This window comes from Bombus impatiens, unplaced genomic scaffold, assembly GCF_000188095.3.
Source record: "Bombus impatiens unplaced genomic scaffold, BIMP_2.2 scf_0914, whole genome shotgun sequence".
Lineage (NCBI taxonomy): Eukaryota > Metazoa > Arthropoda > Insecta > Hymenoptera > Apidae > Bombus > Bombus impatiens.
This window is the reverse complement of record NT_177333.1, coordinates 457,624-478,470: the sequence shown is the minus strand read 5'-3', so window position 1 is coordinate 478,470 and position 20,847 is coordinate 457,624. Positions and strand designations below refer to the sequence as shown.

At 34.1% G+C, this 20,847-nt stretch overlaps 2 protein-coding genes across 18 annotated transcripts in view; one reads left to right on the top strand and one right to left on the bottom strand.

Moving 5' to 3' along the window:
• Nucleotides 1–15,530, top strand: part of LOC100749695 (kazrin) — a 139,062-nt gene extending 123,532 nt beyond the window's left edge. For 10 of the 17 annotated variants that reach the window (XM_033323347.1, XM_012390993.3, XM_033323348.1 and 7 more), the window contains 10 exons: nucleotides 1–62; nucleotides 739–1,006; nucleotides 1,538–1,885; nucleotides 2,365–2,488; nucleotides 2,705–2,849; nucleotides 6,419–6,608; nucleotides 8,818–8,844; nucleotides 11,082–11,102; nucleotides 13,363–13,578; nucleotides 13,678–15,530. In XM_033323347.1, coding sequence (XP_033179238.1) covers nucleotides 1–62; nucleotides 739–1,006; nucleotides 1,538–1,885; nucleotides 2,365–2,488; nucleotides 2,705–2,849; nucleotides 6,419–6,608; nucleotides 8,818–8,844; nucleotides 11,082–11,102; nucleotides 13,363–13,578; nucleotides 13,678–13,905 — 1,629 coding nt within the window. In that variant the 3' untranslated portion in view covers nucleotides 13,906–15,530. The other 7 variants (XM_033323342.1, XM_033323341.1, XM_033323343.1 and 4 more) reach the window with 7 other exon arrangements.
• Nucleotides 15,531–17,988: 2,458 nt separating this feature from the next.
• LOC100742918 lies at nucleotides 17,989–20,724 on the bottom strand. The gene is made up of 3 exons (XM_012391003.3): nucleotides 20,364–20,724; nucleotides 19,541–20,291; nucleotides 17,989–19,447 (listed from the first exon to the last, which is right to left on the bottom strand). Exons 1-3 carry the CDS (start codon nucleotides 20,385–20,387, stop codon nucleotides 18,243–18,245), a joined length of 1,980 nt encoding a protein of 659 aa, XP_012246426.1. The 5' UTR covers nucleotides 20,388–20,724; the 3' UTR covers nucleotides 17,989–18,242.
• Between the last annotated feature and the right edge of the window lie 123 nt (nucleotides 20,725–20,847).

Genomic DNA, 20,847 nt, shown 5'->3' with positions numbered 1-20,847 from the left:
GCACCTGCCGCGCATTCACGCTCCTCTGCGACTCGCGGGGGCACTTGGGGTTCTATTTCTAGGTGAGAACTGAATTTATTATACGTAATCCATTCGACAGGATTAACATTACGACGGCCACGTTGACCTTATTTGGGTCACTCCTGCATTTCCATAAAATAATAATAACTCGCAGGAGGTGGCAATTTCTGTTGATTAATGCTACCATTATATTTAATATGGAAATTATTCTGTCAAATATAATACAATCAGGTGTGTTAGAACAAACGAATATTACAAAGATTCCTATTATAAAATAAGATATAACAAGATATAATAAGACACATATAACGATATAACGACCGCAAAGAAATATTACTAATCAATGCAGTTAGGGAAAAATTGCTTATCATTCGCAGATATACGTGCCAGATCGTCTATGCTTTTAATCATTATACGATAAAGGAAGATTTTCCGTAATTCTCGAATTTACAAGTACACAGAATAATTGTCGTGATAATTTGAAAATACACAAAATAATTATTTCGATAATTTACAAATACACAATTTTTATAGTTAAATAAATTAATGTTACGCTTATGTTTTTCATTGCTTTATGTTCTTCCTTTCTTTAATTGCGTGTCATTTTCTATTCGCCAAGAAACGAACGATAAAGTGTTAATTTGGAACCTTAGTACCTCCACAGAAGTGTATAGCATCTTCTTAGCTCAAAAACAGTTTCTTCGTCTCGATTTTCAGAGTGTTTGCCCGTACACGACATCGAAAGGCAGCGAACAACTCGAGCGGTGGAAGCGGAAGTAACGAGGGTTCCGACAGTTTCGATCCTTATAGATCATGGTCGCCTCTCACGGAGGAAGGCTATGCCGAAAAGCTACGTTTACTCAGAGAAGCCGCATCCGTACCTATGGAGAGATGGAGGGCACCTACAGTCTTAGCGTGGTTGGAAGTTGCTCTTGGTATGCCACAATATGGTCCACGATGCGCTGAAAACGTTAAATCGGGAAAGGTACATCATTTCAGGCTACTTAATGATAGTATATTAGCTGATAATTTATATCAAAATCCATGAAATCGTAATATTATAAATATTAATATTTGTTGTTATTAAATCGTAGTATGATTTCATACAGATTTTTATTGAATCATCTGAAATAGGATATTATACAGCACTTTGTAAAATTCAGAAAGTAGTTCTGCATAATTTTGTATTAATCGTCCAATACGGAGGAACTAACTCTAAATCATTGGATTATATCCTTGGATATCATTGTACATCTTCTAAATCAGTGACTATAGTTCATACAATTTCTTTTTAATCTTTCTGTAAAAAATATGCAAAATAATATATTAATGGTATTTTGTCTTCGGTACTAAAAATGATACTTAATCCAGCTATGAAACATTCTTTGTTGAAACTGAAAATTAATATAACGACACTTAAATATTAATTGTATGTTGACCGCCTTTTAATTGTTTATATTCGTCTTCCAAAGTATAACAAATGATGAGATCTTATTTGATCGTAATACTTGTCCAGGTTTTACTGGAACTAAGTGACGCAGAATTGGAAGCAGGGTTAGGAGTGACCCATCCTCTTCATAGAAAGAAGCTCCGTTTAGCTATCGAAGAGCATCGACACCCGAGTCTCGTTCGATATCCGTGTATTGCTCAATTAGGTCACACGTGGGTCAGTTCAGAATGGTTGCCTGACCTTGGACTCGCTCAGTATTCTGAAAGTTTCGCAACTAACATGGTGGACGCACGGATGCTCGATCATCTGAGCAAAAAGGAACTCGAGAAGCTGCTTGGAGTGACCAGGAAGTTTCATCAGGCCAGCATCGTGCACGGAATTCATCTACTCCGAATGTTGAACTACGATCGTCAGGTAATGGCATAAAAAGAATATATATGAAATGTTCTATACTTGGTGGCTTATGAAAAATTGTATACTTTATAAAATACTTCAGGAACTCGCTTTTTCCTTTTTCAATTTTATGAAAAATTGGTGTATTCTTAAGATCTGAAGAATTCAAGAAGTTCTTAGGAGTTTAATAATAAATTTGAACCTTTGGAAATATCATTTATTTAATTTCATAGTTAATTATATTATAATTTGACATTAAAAAATATATAGAATGCAATTTTCTGTAGTAATTTATAATAATAAGCAAAATCTTATGAAAAATAGTAGTAGGCTAGTCTAAACTACTGTGATTCTCAGCAAAATATTGCATTAATTTTAGAAATAAAATTGAGTTACAAATAGCATTGAGTTAGGATTATTAATTTGTTATTGTTCATCATCATCACTTAAATAAACACTATAAGGAGGACACTGTACCCTTAATTGTATTCTTACAATAGGCACTCGCAGTTAGAAGACATCAATGCGAACAAATGGACACAGATCCTTTAGTTTGGACAAACCAGAGGTTCATTCGGTGGGCGAGGAATATCGATCTGACTGAATATGCTGAGAATTTAAAAGGTAACTGGAAAATTTAGTTCCCTAAGCAAACATTCAAAAGAATGTTTTTCTCAAATTTGCATTTTTGTTCCAAACCATAGAAACTTCTCATTTATAAAACTAAAAAATTCTTCTTAAAAACACAGTAATCTTCAATTTGTGATGTAAATTTAAGTACTTGTAATAACCATTCATCTCAAACGATAGTGAGATACCATGTTATCATTTGTAATGCAGATTCAGGTGTGCATGGCGCTCTGGTCGTGCTAGAACCATCCTTCACCGGCGACACCATGGCTACAGCTTTGGGTATACCACCAGCTAAACAGATGATCAGACGACACCTCACCGCCGAGCTCGAAGCCCTCGTCGTTCCAGCAAGGTACTCAGTCTACTATCATCCAGAGGCCACATTGGACAACGCTCACTAATCGACATAAACGTCGTTCCTCGTTCGACAAACGAGATCGACGTTGCTAACACGATTCATTCTCGTTCTTCGAGCTTTCATTTTTACTAACTCTTTCCTCGACGGGGGTATTCTAGAATTAGTATCACGCTAACAATAAAACCACGTCGTCACCCACACCATCCAAATAATCTGACGATTTTGCCAGTGAATGAATATTAATCAAGTAATTTCAAAAAAGCAAGAAACATAAGATGTAAGATTTTAGAAATTCTTGAGATGCTGCTGCGGTGCTCTTTTATACTCTCTTTCGGAATCGAGCTAACGTTTCGAGCAGACAGCTTCGACAATTTAATATCACAGCTTGTCGGTATATTTTAGGAGAAAAGTCGCTTCGTAGCGATCAATTACAACGCATCAATTAAACAAAATTTCGCTTGTGGTAAAAATAAAAGATAGAGTAGAGAATTTTGTGGATCGTTTTCTACCCTGATCTAGTTAAAAAAGAAAAAGAACAAAAAAATATCGTACTTTAGGAATTATCGCTGAAATATTGTCAATTATCTACACGAAATCGTACACGTTTATATGCATAGAGACGATCAAAACGCGAGTATGTTATTTCTCTAGTCTTGACAGATTTTACAATGGTTGAGAGAACACGTTCGTTGATCATTGAAATTCGCGCGATAGATATGTGTTTTGCAAAGTAACGTTAGCTTTAAAGAAACGTTGTTATTATATACGAAAGTCGAACTCGATAGGCCTCACATTTTTCAGGGTTTCTACCAATTTAGACTATTCGTTGATCAGGTTCGGACGGATATTGTAGTTTAGCCAGTATGATATTCCCGATCTCGAGGATTGTACATAATAATGGCCGAGCTTAATGGAGTAACTTGCATTGATATTATTAAAATCGGTATCAAGGTTTCCGCTTCCATCGAAGCATTTTTTAATAGAACAGAATACTATTATTGGGATATTGTAAATAGTCGAGTGTTTGAGCAAAGAATTATTTACAAATCAGTAGTAGTAACGCAGCGGTGTGCACAAGAAAATTAGGATTAAGATAAGACTTTATTAATTTGGACTTTATTAATTTGGAATATTTATAGAGCAAAATTCAATTTCTTAAAAAGAATATACAGAGATGTTCTAAAAATTAGGTCAAGCTACAAATCTTATATAGCTTTCACAGCTCAATGATGATTATAATTATTACTATTTCTATTTAAAAAGAAGTTAAAAATTCAGCATTATATCTTATATTCTTAGAAATAAATCACGGCTTGTTCCAATTTTTAGAATCACCCTGTACAACCTAGAATAAGATAATTGTTCATTCCGACAGACTTGACATATTTGGACGTCATACATATCATAAATACCTTAGGAAATTCAAATAGGAGACGATGCACTGACATTACGATGCTAAGAACACACGATAAGATAAAAGAGAGAGAGAGAGAGAGAGGGAGAGAGAGAGAGAAAGAGAGAGAGAGAAAGAGCTATATAAAGAGGTAAATGTGCATGCTAGTCTGGGCAATCTCGACTCATCGGCAGAATGGTCCCATTGAAATGGACAGAGTCGAGATCGCTTACGACTGGTGCCTAGTATGTAAGTACTCATCCGTAATACACACGCCATACTTGGATATATCGGGAATACACACACGTATATACAGTACAGTACAATCTCGACATAATGTACATATACAAACATATGCAGTATACTCGATGGAATTTCTTCTTATTGATATAACATTGTACTCGGCACCGCAGCGATTCGCTGGGTCTGCAGTCCACTCGATCGCGGATCCATCGGTAATGTCTCTCATAGCTGAGCCGTAGCCCACAGCTGCTGCCTGCACTGCACTGCGCTATGTACAGCACACGTTAATATTAGTAATTCTGGTGTAATCCCTGGCCAAAGGATTCTATCACAAAATTAGAAAACTCCTTCTAAAGGCATCGAGTTTTCCTCGAGCTTTTTTTAATCTTCTATCAATATATAGATTTTCTCTATTTAATTGTCACATTTAATTGAATATTAATTTTACAAATTCTTGAAGTATATCCGATAAATATATTTTCATGAAAGAACCAATTCAGTTTGTAACTTTTTTAGGAGGGGACTTAAAAGAGTGAAAAGATTGAAATTGTCAGGGATTACATCAGTATGCATTATGGTTCCTTTCATCTTTTTCTAATTTGCCAACTTTGATATTTACATTTTTGACTGTTCGGTGTTTAATCCAATCGACTGACCAGCAACGCTCGATGCGCCTCGGTCGATCCTACGTGAACGACCCTGCGTATTCTGGCGTCCATTTAAACATATATACATTCTTCTATATCGATGGTGCACAAAATGCTTGTGTATGTATATTTATGTTGTAACTAGATATTCATTATGATACATATCTCGTTCTCTATTGTCGAGCACTTGCAGCGAGCCACTGTTCAATTGCCAAGTATCTACCACGTTGATCACGATATATTTTGTGTGCCAAGACCAGTTTTTCAGTAACTTCATCTGTACCCTGAATAAAACTCCTTTCTCGTATTCCATCGCACCGTTCACACACAGTAAAATTCTCACTTTGAAAGGAACCACCTTGGACCTGGTAAACTTTAACTCGATCGTAACTTTCTTCAATACCAAGTTCCCCCTTTCACAATCAGATGTACTTTCACAGACGTAAACATTTTCTACGAATTTTTCACACGTATCAAAACTTGTTATTTTTCCTCCATCGAATCTTTGAAACGATGTTGTTTAAAATACTCACATTAATTAATATCTACTGTTAGATTTTAGATGATGGTAATACTTTTATAACTAGATTAGCACTATTAACACGTTCCACGTGGCGAAAAACTTAGGATTTGAATTGCAAAAATTGCTTCCGAATCTCTTAAATAAATCAAATTCTATCATCAAATTTTTCAAAATCGTAATGTTCCTATTTTTGAAATATTATAATGCTTTCTCACTGCCAACGCGTTTTACATCTCGAAGATGACCTCAAAACAGAACTTTGAAATTGAATGAATAATCGTATCTCAATCCGTCATTACTAAGTATCTAATATTAAATTCTACAAAAATAAAATAAGATTGTTTAAAATGATCATAGATTCCTATTATCAAATTCTACAAAGACGATTTCCTAATCAAAGAATATTTCTAACTAAACTTTACTAACAAAACTCTCTATCTTTTTACATCCACAATATTAAAGATCACAAACAATCCACGTCGCGGAACGTGTTAAACCACCACATAAACACATCCGTTCCCATAGAAAACCTGAAATTTGCTTCACACCCTTTTCTCGCATGATCAAACTAAAAGAGAAAAAGAATAAGAAAGAGATACAGATGTAAAGATGAAATTAAAAAATGAGGAGAGAGGTTCGCTGCAAAACGTGCCGAACGTGTGTGTGTCCGCGGTGTCGCCAAAGGTGTGTGCATATAAGCGGTCAGGATGCGTGTACGCAAAAAGGCGTGCATGTAGCGTGGTGTGCGTGTGTGTAGAAGTCAGCTGGAGGTGGTCCCGAGGAACAGCACCAGCGGGGGTCGTCCGATGAGCACAGTGAGCGCGGGCGGTAGCCTCGGTCGTGGAAGCAGGGCGCTACATCTTCAGCATCATCAGAGCTCCCTGTCCGCCCTGCACATGACGACCAATCACTCGGGCACGGTCGATAGACGCAGATCCAGCCTCAGGGTAACGTACCGTATAGATTCAAAAAGACACACCTGGTCCATTCACTACTGCACCGGGAACTCGGTGGTATTTCTAATTTCTTTGCCCTTATATTCTTCCTCGAGCTGGTGCAGAGCACGATTCGTTCTTCGCAGATCGCTTGTCGCGATATTTTATTACATATCACTCTTGACTATTGAGAGTTAGTGAATTCCTCCGGGTTTATGTCCTTGGATGAGCAAAGGAGAAATATTTAACGCACTGTGGCAAAAAAAGTTGTTTTATAGATCTTCATACGATATGGAACTACGATAGAGTTCATTTTATTCATTTCACTCATCAGTTTCATAGTTCATACTAATGCAATTAAGTAACTTCTCTTCTGATTATTATTGATAATTTACTCTTCTCTTTCGTAATTTTAACTCTTCGTAAATAATCATAGGAGAGCTTCAGAGTAAATTCGGAAGATAGAACTTGTATTTTGAAAGAATTTCTAATCTTAGAAGAGAGTCGACATTTCAGATAATTTTGAGGTATGATTTATGATTTTCGTATTTTCAGAAATATATTTTCATGATAGATTATGTTATAAATAAAGAGGAGCTTTTTAAAGTGTAATTAGTACTAAGTATAAGTTTTTATACTTACTAAACTATTAAATCATTTAGAACACAGGTAGAAATGTACTCTTTGTAGCAAATATTGTTTCCAGTCAATAATTCAATATATTCTCAAGGTACATAATTTTAAAAGACAAATTGAAAACATAAAAACTGACGAATGGCACAGTGACCTATACTTTCTCCTAGAAATACTTACGTCTAGTAGTAATAGTAGAAACCGCTGACTCGGCGTTGTCTGTCACTGACCATCACGTTCTACTGAAACTTGGGATATTCAATGTCATATGTAAGAGAGAAATCCGATTGCGTGATTGAGATAGTGATAGCGAACCAACAAAAATGCAGTTTTCTTCGTACAACGTTATCTCAGAAATAGAAAGCCTAAACAGAACGAAACAAAAAGTACTCATATTTTAAAAGCGAAAATTTCTAGTTGCTTACTCTATTGATTTTATTTAACAAGCGCAAAGTAATTTTAGTATTTAACGTCCAAATTCTTTGGAATTTCAATACGCGTTGATATTTTTAAAGATGTTTTTAGATAAATACTAAATGTTTTTGGTTATGTTTTAGAGTAATATTATTATTGACGATGTTGTTAACTGTTATAAATATTTGACAGAGATAATAGATACTACTAATTGCGAAAATCCTTATCTCGAAGCTCCAAAGAACCGCGATTAACTTAAAATTTAATTAACAGCGATCTGCTTTGAAAGATATCGTAGTCACAATCATTAGTCATGGATGACTTTCCTCTACATTCAATCCTATTAACAAGACTACAATACCTAAATAATAAATTATTTTAAAACAGTATATATATAGAAAGCCATCACTGACTAACATCGTGTTACATAATTACGCATTTAATGATCATTTGCAGCGGTTGTTCGAATTAACTTCATCAACCACATCTGTCATTTAAAAGAAAAGTTTACTCTTCATTTATTATCGAATATAATTCGAGCCACTGCTGGTTAACAATTTTCACTCAAATTTCTAAAATCATGTTAATTTCTCATCGTTTCATTTGTATATACATATATATATATATCGAGTTCTTTATTCATTTAATTTCTCATTGGCACGATTGCATGGCATCGCTTAGGTAAGGACGCTCGCGCAGTATTTCCACCAGATAATAAGCCCCTTATACCTTAAGTCTTGATATACCCTCTTTAATAAGTTTAATCCTTATCGAAGGTAGTGTACACTTTGTAGATATAGACACAAAGAAATATCTTAAATTAGTTACATGAAAGAAGCTACGCAACAACGTTTGAACATCATCGTTAACGGCTAAACATCACGCAAACATCAAGCTTTAGTCATTTTATCGGCTACTGTCGCAACATCACGATACTCGTAACATCAGTAAATTTCGAGGAAAAGAAACATCGTTGTATAATGTTAAATTTCTAGTCGTTCTTCCACGTGAATCAAGGATTAACAATTTCGAAATGAAGGAAGCAGAAAGTAGAGACTTCTATTCTATAGCTACAAGTGTGACTGAACTTTTCACGCGATAAGGGTTAAAAGCTGTGAGCTATGTGCTTAACCTAACGTTAATCATTCTCCCTGCATCCTGTGGATCGTCGCAGACCTGCAGTCTTCTTTACTTGAAAAAGGTTCGGTATATATGTATATATTTATTATATACGTATATGTATCTAGATCTGTATTAATTCATCGTTTCTTTCGCTACGTCTGTGTACATCGATCTATCGTCATAGGGATCCCCAATGATGAGTTTTCAAATCTGATCGAGAGGTTGTGTTTATTACAGAGAAAAACTCCTTCCAAGTTTCCTCCATAGATCACTTATGAGTTATGATAAATTGGAAAGATAGGAATTCTAGAAAACTCTGCACAAATTCCTTTTTAATTCTAATTCTAACTTTTTTCGTCTCCTTTCTTTTTTTTTTTTTTTTTTTGAAGGAGATATCAAGTTCGCGACTCTAAAGTATTCTCGAGGAAACTTCGAAAGAATAGATCTATGAAGGAATGCGTAAAGGAAACGATGATTGCTCTGTTAGTTTAATCTAAAAGATCAAGTCCAATTTTCCATACAAAACCGAATAGTTCGTTCGTTTTTAATATCTCGTTGCATTTACACATCGAACGACCTTCTGTGATATGAATTAGAAACTATTTCCATCTGAGATTTGTCACGGAAACGGTAACGAACCAACGCAATCAATCGCAACCTTACACGGTTCCAAATTTTTTTAGAAAACGTAGTAGATATTTCATTATTATCTTAGAGCATCCTCCAGAACGACGAGGCATCCTTCGCGGTACTCAGACTCTCCCCGGGATGTCTCCTCGTGAATTATTTATTTCAAATGTCTAGATTTTAGCGAAGTGCCTCACAAACGTCTTTATAATTTGCCAAGTTAGAGAATCTATTTCACTAGCAACTATCGAACACTACGCTAAAATGTAGACGATTCTCATGGATCTCGACCTCGACCGCACGGACTTCGAAAATACGGGTAAATGAGTACGAACAGATCATTGATACGATAATCAGAGAATCATTGGTACAATAATTTTTTCATACGTTAAATTAATCTTAAATGAAATTCATGGAAAATTTTCGTCGTCGGTCCGACGAGCCCGAGAAACAGAAATTCGTTTCTTCTTTCCGATTCGATACGATATTATTATTCGCCTGGAATTTATCATTGTCTTAGGAAAACAAAACCTGAAAAAAGAAAGAAAAAGACTGAGATTCAGGGTACGAGCGCAAATCGTATCGCCTGTAACTGTAGGAATTACGCAAACAGTCCTCTCCCTGTACTTAGTTATTTACTTGTAAAACTTGTAAACCCTCGTTGACGATTCTCTCCGTATGATCGCAGCGAATTACTTATTATCACGTTTCATAAGGATCGTGAGAATTCGCGACGTTCGCAAACGATGAGCTTAACATAATCAAATTTAGCTGATTGCCCGATCAAATATATTTTACCATCGTAATTCATCGAACTGTGAGTATATTGCGTGTTTTTACTGTTTTATTAGTGGAACCTTCTTTTTTCCAATTCTCTTTGACTTCTCTGTGTTAGATCACTTATTTCTTAGGAAATTAGTAGTACAATTTTAGTGATTTATCATAAGTTTCGATCAGTATTATTGGACCGTAGGTTACTTATATGGTTATTGAATTCTATTTTATATTCTATGTTTCGTCGAAGGGATTTATCACACGTAACTTGAGTAATTGAAAGTAATTTAACTCAAAAACCTAAATTTTGTATCACTTAAGATCCAACGATATCAGTTATGATTTAAAATTCTAAAATTTACTTTAGAAAATATCCCATAGAAATCTTCAATTTCTACTAATCTAAGTATTGAAAATATCAAAGTGTTAATTGAAACAATGTTTTTCTGAATTTTAATCTCCAATCTCTTTTTCCGTTGCGAGGTAATAACTTTTGTTCCTCTTTTCTTTTTTTTTTTATAAAGAGCTCGATGACTTACGATATAAAATATCGTGATTCCTAATTATTCTCAAATACTAGAAGATTTCCTTTAAAAGGCTGATTGTATCGCCGTCACACTGTAAACACTGTACATAAAGAAGCAACGATCGATTATCACGTTCTCCTTTTTCATGTATGTTAACCAGAGTGTTCTGTTTTTAAGAATACGATAATTGTAGTGAATAATCGCATAAAAAAGAGAGAAAAGAATACAAAAACAGGATACGAAAGGCAGAAAGTGCGGACGTTCGATTTTTAGCTATCTAAAACACTGATTATAACAATGACGAGCCATTGTGTAAATATAAACTGATGATTTCAATGTGGAATTCACAATGTGGGTTCTTAATCCGCCTTGTTTCGTCCTTTACTAGTTGTCGTGGAAGAGCTCACAGGTATGCGGCCATAACTTACTTGCGTATATCATGATAGATAATCATTTTTCTTTTCATATTCATTTTTCTTACAATACTTTATGAACTATCTCGTAGTCGTCATTATTAATTTTATGTTGGGCCCTTTTCATAGATTAGATGAAGAATGTAGTTACGTCGAAATTGGCTAATCAGGATTTAACAAATACGATACTAGTCATCAAAATCCTATTGACCCTTTCCATATTATGGATAACTGTAATCATATATGTTAAATGTTTTTATCGTGTACTATGGATATAGCAATTCGATCAAATCTACATTTCAAATGCAAATTTTTGCAATGTAAGTTACATACAGTTGTTTTTACACGGTGGATGAGTTTTACCATTTAAAGAAACCCTTAAAAAGAGTGGTGAAATAATTGATCTGCAACAAAGTATAAAACTTGTGTTAGCGAAAATCAAAATAATATTTCCTTCGAAAATTGACATATTATTCATTGTTGTTCTTTGTTACATTACAACGAAACATTTTCTTATTACTGTGAAAAAATCATCGAACAATTCTTTGCAACAAGCCATACAAGATCTCAATCCTCTTTTAAATCGTGCGAAGCTTTCGAGATTGGTATCATTTACAGTACATTTACATTTACGTATTAAAAAATCGCTTAACTGTAACCAGAGCGCGTTAAAAGGAAAGTACCGTGTAAAACGAGTATCAGGTGTACTTAATTGTAACGAAAGAAGTTAAATCCCCGTTTCATTCAGTTTCTTTCAATATGCATATATGTGTGTAAAAATCATAGATTATTTACCAAAGAAAAATGTTTTATTTGCATGAATAAATAAAAGGATACTTATGTCTTAGGAGATATTATTTAATAAATTTAATAAATGTTTATAAATATAAATTTCCAAATAATCACATTTCCTTATTAGCCAATCTTCGATTGATTCTCAACTTGACCGTAAAGCATTTTAATTTTTATAGCTTCAAACATTCTCTTCTTTTCTTTCCCCCTGTTTCTTAGAAGATAAACCATTTCTTCGGTTCCCTTGACTGTGCCAATGACTAACCAATCGTCGAGGTGAATCTTTAGTGCGATGAATTATTAGTCTTCCAATCCTGCAAGATCGTATCTCATATTATTCAGAAACGACTTGGATAATTTCGTGAAATCTAGATCGTAGAAATCTTTTTTCCCTTATGTCGCTGCACGTGCATCCCCAGCTTGTAATATCCAATTATCCCTCGCATTCTCCCTTTTATGTTCTTTCAACGAAACTGTTTCGAAATTCGTTTAACAAGTATTCGAATGCCTTCTCAAAGGAAGAGAAACGTTATCAAAGAAGTCTCGGTTTCGAAACATTTCGATACTGCAGACTCAACCAATTCAGCCACAGAGAACCATTTCTCTTCGAACATTTTGAAACGCAATTTCACAAGACCCGTCATCTTAGACACCCCGATAGCTCGTTTGCTCGTAGCATCGTCCCCTCGAGAAAGTCGAGATCCACAGATCCTTCGAAATATTGTAGGTCTCCGTATTGACGTGTTGGACAAATTTGATTAATATCTAATTATTAGAACGACAGAGTAGATATATCTTTTAATACAAGGAAACGGAAACGAATTTTTTTGCGGTTGGTATACGTTCTATATTGTGTGAATCATTGGTTGTGCATTGTAATTGCGAAACAGAAATACTTTTTGATACATTTTCTATGTTTTAATTAAATACTCTAGTTTAACTTTTCACTCAGATTGCAAATTGCTACTTTTTCAGCTCTGGGATCATTGTAGTGTTATATTAATAATAGTATAGTAATAATAAAAAATAAATTTTTTTATTTACAGTAATTAAAACCTCGTATTTCTCAAACGAAATTAAAAAATAGTAAATGAATAAGCATACAGGATTCGTTTATACAGTGCCAACCGTAGAGAAATTTGCGCGCAAATGGAACCTCCCTTCTCTTTAAAATATTTGTTACCACCGGTACACCATAGCTGCAGTCAATTTCACGATATTTCAAAGGAAAATATTCCAATATCCCTGCAATATTGCGCTAGAAAAGGTATTCCAATATTTTTTCCATAATATCGAGAGAAACGAATATTTTCTCCACAATGTTACACCATGGAAAATATTTCGATATTTGGCCCACGCGAAACGTTAAAAACGAGACCTACCGTATTTCTCATATTACAAATGGGTCTCAAAACTATCTCAACGAAATTTCCAATTAATTCAATATTACACCTTTTTCAACAGGGATCGTTAAGCAGAGCCTTTGGATTTCGACCCAGAAGCGAGAAGGCCTCTCCATCTTCTTCGTCGGATACCGGAAGCCTGGCTAGTCAGTATATGAGCAGCGCTCGCAGCAATTCTCCTCCACCCCCGCAACTGCCACCTAGACCCATCACAGGCAACAAAAGACATCGCCGAGTGAAGAGTATAGGTGACATCGACTATATAACAAGCGCAGCAGTAAGCACGCCCGTTTGACAGGAGGGTAGGCCCCAACATCCGGGGCCTTATCGGAGCTTGAGCGAGCGAGGATACTCTTCATCGTACTCTTCTTCGCAGTATGGCTCGTATTCCGGCTACAGCAACGTTCTGCACGGCGATCAGTACCAGTACCAACAGACTAGTAATTATTATCAACTGAAGGGCGGTTATTACTCACCACAGAGCACCGGACCGCCATTTCCAGGGGTTCAGAGATACGGAAGCTTAGCGGAGGAGGCCTGGTCGTGCACCACGAAAGACGACTCTGGCAATCCCAAAACGAACCCCAGGACTTACCTAGCTTAGCTGGTCTCGAAAATATCCACGGTGATATCACGGTGACGATTCGTGACGAATCGAATCACCTCGTTTGGTTATGGCTATTTTAATTAGGCTTGTTAACCAAAGTGTCGCCAAAGGGGACAGAGCTGTGATTTAACGTGGAAGAGCTGGGCTTGCCGGAGTTCGATTAATAATTATTAACCCTTTCACTGGTGAATTGGCGCTTTGCAGTGGAGATAAGTAATTATGGTTTGGGTCGGATTTGAAGTATCCTCTGGGAGGAATGCTTGAAATGATGTATCTCGGAGAGTTTTTTGGAACGCGGAATTGTTGTGAAGTTACAGAATTGTTTATTTGTGGAATTTGATATTGGTAGGGTAATTTATTTAATTAATTTATTTGCCTGATGAACTATTTCATGGGTATATGATATACATTATTGTCCGTAAATTCCCTCTACCATTTAATTACTGTTACTGCACGTAACTTAATAATATATTAAAACCTTACCAAGCATTCCGTTTATCTAAAATATTTATCCGGGTCATCTATACTCAGCTATACTGCACAACTATGTAAGAAGATAGTATCTGTTGAATAGCCAGTTTATAGCAAACTGACATAAACTTTTAAAGCTCGCTACGTTTATTACATTTTGTCTAAAGACATTAAGTTTATTATTCATATTTCTAGTACACTATTATACTTTAGTACGATCTTCCACTAAATGAAGATATAAAATGATCACTATTATTGAAAGATATGAAAATAGGAAGATACGAAGAAGCTTGTTTTTATACTTCTTTCTATAATTGGGCAGTACTTATGAAATGGCATGCAGCTATTATAACCAGTTAGTATAATCAAAATTAACGAAAACAAGAGTGAAAGGGTTAAAGAATTTCAGTGGTGTCGAAGATTATATGGTCGAAATAATACTATAGCGATCGACAAACTTGGATGAGAGAACCTGATGTGCCTATATGGGGACATAAGAATGAAAAGCACCTATTTCAGCGTTCGCAAGTGTGATATAATCGGAAAGAAGCTTGATCTATCGTACGAAAGAGACTCTAACAACAAGTCCTGAACTTAGTCTGGTCGTATTAGTATTAAAACCGTCGAGGGATTTGAAAGATTACCACAACGATTGATCAGTTTTAATCCCACGAAGACGAGCCATTCTGTACAGTAATCGAATGCATCTCCGAAGTGCAACAATGCAGCAGTCGGATACATCCAGGACCAGTTTTATAGCGCGTAACCTGTTAACCGGAAAAGACGAGTTAACTCGTCCTTCTATTTCATTTTCAATTTGTCATGAATTTAGCAATTTATTTATTCGAAGATTCCTATTTCTAATCTAACGTTGCATTTTTATATCACAATTAAAATTAATACGAAACCTTCTTCATTTTTTAATTCTGTGCCAAAAAAAGCTTCTGGTTAAGGAACTACCCAGTTAACAGGTTAATGGAAATTATGGATATAATAATAATAAGTCATCGGTGCAATTTGCATCAGTAGTATGAGCAGCAGAAGGAAATGATAATAAAATTTATGAAAATAATTTACGAATCACTGCGCAATTTTAATTTTTTACAGATCGAGCCTGGGCATACTTGTAGATATTTTAATAAAAAAGAAAATGGTACTTGCTCCAAAATACTTGGTACGTTAATTTTGAATACCATATTTTATTTTCATCAACCGTGTAATTATGTGTGGGCATGGGATGTGTTAAATTGTATTATCCGTAAATTAAACCACGACTAATACTAACGCGATTGAATTAAATTTGCTGAGCATACTACTGAACCGAAGCAAATCGTTCCAAGTTAACGAAAGAAAACGACGAACAGTATTTAAATATGGGCGTTTAAAGTTACCTAGATGGAAACTTGTAGCGATTATCCGTGCAGTGGATAATTAATCGTTCGAATGTACAGACTAGAAATCGTCATAATTAGACTGCGAATGTTTATGCAAATTAATATTTTTTTTTTTTAACAACTAAACTTGTTTCACATTCTACGCATTAAAACGACTATTTTGTTTTTGATATTGATATTTGTTTGATTTGATATTTGTCTATCTTAACATATAACATATATTTTACACATTTAAATATCCCATAAATGCATAAATATCAGCGGTCTAGCAATAATTAGCCGCAGTACGCTGCCAAACGCGAGGTTTCGAAACGACTCATCTTCGCTCTATCATATCCAGGAATCGCAACGAAAGAATACGACCAATTAGGAAAAGGAATACGTATTTTGGATATCGATCGTGCGATTTTTCGAGTCCGAGTTGTTCATCGTTGCCCGAAATTTTCATTTGTACGTATAATCAGCAGCCGCGTTCATGCACACAATATCGGTCATCGTTTCACGTAATTTTAAGAATTTACTTAGCCGACGTTTAAATCTGGAATTAATTATAAGACTGTTCGAATTTGGAAGCTCAAGATCTTCTGGGAAAAAAGGAAGGAATCTTATCCTTCAAACTTGCGTGGAGAGAAGAGAATATTACGAAGAGTTCTTTAAGTAATGGATACTAGGTGTATCGTAGTTAATAATTTGATTATCGATATTATCAATGTTATTAATATTACTAATATAAATAATTATAGATTATATTTACATTAATATAAAATTAACATAAAATATTTATATTGATATTATTTAATATTGATAATATTGATAATAATAATTTGAGAATAATTGCAAGCAGAATGTATTATCTTCTGCCTGTATCTACTTAAAGATACCGAATCGAAGAAGCAGAAGCAGAAGCGTACAGGGGCTTCCATCGAATTCTACATAACTGTTCGAACACATTCAATAAACGTTCAGTAAAACTATACACACATATACACATTCCAGTGGCTGTTTCTCAAGAAAAGAAAAATCACAAAACAGGATAGGTAAAAACCTATTTTATTTATCGAAGAACGGATGTAGAATAGTTAGCTGAAGAAGAAGAAATCGACGACCAAACTACAGTCAGTTCTAAAATTAAAGAAAAGAGAAAGGGAGAAAGATAAAGAGAAAGATGGAAATGGACAGAACGATATTATATATTCTGCATTTTTGCATATCGTGCGTAATCTTGCTCGATATCCAGGAAACCTATTTTTTCTGCACATTCGTTATCGTTTTCTACGTGATAATTGTATATAAATACATACATAAAACGATACGAAGTCGAAAAGCGGTGCAGATATGTGAGAAATAAAATATCCTCTTTCCTTTTTTTGTTTCTTCCAACGCACATAAGGGAAACGATGTTTGCAAATGATTAAATAAGCGAACTAAATAATATCATTTACGGAAACGTTTAAAACACCAGAGTTCGAATGGTGGTCATCGTTTAAAAAGTACGTGTTATGATGTAATTAATTGTATAACTGTTAAACAAAAACAAAAAAAAAAATGAAAACGCGTGCATGTACCGAATATAGTCCACGATGTATTTATACAGTCGTCTGTATACGATATTAATTATTATAACACGCTTTATAATAATTAATATTAAAGAAGAAAACGTCGGATATTCTGGATCATGTTCCAAAGAACCGCCAGAATCGAATCGAATCGCACGTTAAAATCCATTATTCTTAATTACGCTTGCGTAACAAGACGATATATTTTGTAGATAAAGAAATTTCAATAATTAATATTTATTCGTAGCATTTCTCATTGTATTTATGCTCGGTGTTAAGTTATACGATTAAATTGGAAAATTTTATATCCGTAAATTCGTTTAATACGTGGACGAGTATTAACATCGTTTAGTGATCGATAAACGATGGGTCAATACTAATCCAAGAGTGATCAATTCACTCGTCTGTCGTATACCTAAGTAATTTATTCGAATAAATTATAGCTTAGGTTTTTAATTTATTATGCGCGCACCCATACGATAATCACGATCGATCGAGATCGACGACAATTGTAACATTTGCTTTATAAATGTCTCTTAAACGATAACGCGACCAATGATCAGATGAAACAATTGTAAATGTGCTCAGTATCGTCTGTATATATTTGTGTGAGTTGTATCTAAATATTTGGGAGAAACGAAATAAACGAATGCCTTCACTTCTGTGCAAGAAGTAAGATTTCCTTCTTGTCCTTCTCGTTTATTTTCAAGTTGTTACGCCGAGTTCTTATAAATGTACAAATATTAAAAATATAATAACACTTAAATTTCTTCACAATAAATAACAACTAAACTCTATCAATCAGATTCTTCCCTCCAGCTTAAAATAATATCATCAATAAAGCAATATAAAGTAATAATTGAATATTCCGTTATTTTAAATACAGGAATAAGATATTTTACTAAAGGCAGCGCTACAGCGATGAGCAATACTGATTATCAATAGTTAGTTTTGTATTCATCATGTATGCGTAAAAAGCTGAGAATAATTCATTCCCTATTGCCTCGATGCATTCGTATAGAAATGTAACAATCTTCGCTAATGCATGGAATATCCTATTTCTCGGAGCGGAGCTAAGATTTATAACATATTCTTTTAAATTTGCTTTGCAATACGTCCAGGAGAAATAAATAGCTTCGCATAAGAACTGTTTGGGATCATTGCAATGTTCTAATATAACAGTAGTAATTTTAAAACACTTAGTCAGTATATCCATCGCGTTATCCAAGTATTTCATTTCTTGCAAAATATCATTAAAATAATTAATATCAGGCATCTGTTCATCGTTCGATTCTACGTAAAAATCTTTTAATAATTGTCTAAGTAAAAGTTTTAGCTTAATCATCACATCGTTTCTTTCTTTGGACGCTATTGACGAATCCGAGTTTATTAAATTAAATGCGACCGTGCCAATTGTCAGTAAATGTCCTGTGAACTGAACAGGATCTATGAATATTCTATTATTTATCACAATGTTATTATTTTGATATTTTATTGGAAATTTCTCTCCCCAGCTTAATTTATTCAAACCATATAAGAAATCTTCTTTGTTGGTAAATTGCTTTATTTTGTACACAATGCCTTCAGATCTACTTTGTGTACCTTTATCAGTGTATGCATTCATTTTATCAAACTCTTCCTTTAGTCGACTGATTCTCAAAGAAGCCTTAAATTTTTCAAAGATGGTACCTTTAGATGACTCTATGAGTTCACCGGCCAGTCTAGTGTTTAATAGGGCATTACTAAAGAACAGAACGTGCGAAGTGAATATAACTATGTCCAAAAAATCAACATCTCTTTCTGTTTTGTATTTGTCAATTAAACAATATCCTTGATAAACTATACCAACGCCATTCATTGATAAATTACTTAATATCAGAGAATTGTAAGCTGCTTTAGCTGCAACACCTACGGTGCTGCTTTTTTCAAAAGCTTTAGAGAGGAGCATAGTTCCTCCATTTGCTCCTAACGATAAGGCTGTACTGCCTATTCCAAGCCAGGCAGAAAATGCTTTCTTATTTGTAGGAGTAATGGATTGTTTGTGCTTGGCAAAATCTACTAATTTATGAGAATTTCTCGCAATAATCCATGCTCCACAGATGCCACTCTGAATAAGACCTAATGATAATAATTTTGCTCAATTAATTGAGATGAAAGGGAAATGAAAATTGAATCACTTTCGTATACCTACAAACAATTATACAATCATACCTGCAGCAAGAACAGCTGGTGCAATAGGTGTTAACAAGCTAGCAGCTCCAAATCCTACAGTAGTAGCTACAGACAATGTGTTTGCAGTTATATCAATACCTTTAAGAACTTTAGTTTTAACAGCACAAGCAGGTGATTCTAATATCTGAACCCATGCAGTTGAAATATATTCTGTAACTTTATAATTTGGATCATACTGATACAAACCATTCTTTGGTAAAATCATAGTACACTGAGGCAATGTATTATTTGTTACATAATCATTCCAAGTTTTATACATTCTACCTTCATTGTCAATATAAGATATACCATATGTTTTTGTTTTTAGCTTAAATATTGGTACGCTACTTATGTTATTAAATTCTTTGTTTGATTTATCATTTTTTTTATTGGATTCGTTTATATCCGCATGTAAAAGTATTACATTAAATATAATTCCAATATAAATAGTACTATCCACTTTATCTCTTCCAAACTTCATTATCTGTTGATATATTGTATCTATAGCTTCACACATCCTCTTATCGTACACTATTTTACTAAATATATCATTCTCCTGGTTAGTGCCCGATGTTTTACTTTCACAGGTGGTTGATATTTCTATGTCTTTATCAACTTTAGGAAGACCAAACAAGGCATATCCGATCTTATGTCTTATAAGTTCATAATTTTCAGAATCATATAAAAACCAATCAGGAAGCAGTTCATAATAATGTTGCTGATATTCTTTGGCAAGTTTTATTGCTTCTGTCTAAAATACATCAAATTATAAGTATAAGTAATAGTATATAATAAGTATATAAGTAAAGATATATAAATTTACTTTTTCGTCGTTCAAACAAGCCATATCGGTTTTTAAATATAATAAGAATGTTTAAAATAATTTTTGAGCTTCCTTAAAATACACCAGTTCGAATAATTACACCAAAACGGGTATTTATAACTGAATATAAGATAATATGATTAACACATATGATTTCCCACAATTACCTAACAATCGTAATTGTGTTTAACTGCAAACAAATCTAATTTTAGTTATTGCTCATATAAGCGATGGTTAAATATCACTTTGAAACAGCTTATTGTAGAAGTATAACACAATATATAACATAATAGACCTTAAGCGTGTATGCAAATTTCTATTCGTATAAACGTTAGTATTCAAACAGGATATTCTCAAAAAACAAATAAATTTGTTATTAAAACTATGGATACATTAAAGATAGATGAAAGAGAACAGAAATTTTGTGTACAACGAGGAATCCCCTTTTTAGTAACATATGTTTCACCTCCCTATATAACACTAC

Excerpts from the sequence above, each read along its gene's own strand:
- LOC100742918 (XM_012391003.3), bottom strand. The coding sequence starts at position 20,387 with ATGGCTTGTTTGAACGACGAAAAA. Across the intron at positions 20,292-20,363 it reads CTTGTTTGAACGACGAAAAA|ACAGAAGCAATAAAACTTGC; the intron begins GTAAATTTATAT and ends GATGTATTTTAG. Across the intron at positions 19,448-19,540 it reads ACCAGCTGTTCTTGCTGCAG|GTCTTATTCAGAGTGGCATC; the intron begins GTATGATTGTAT and ends TATTATCATTAG.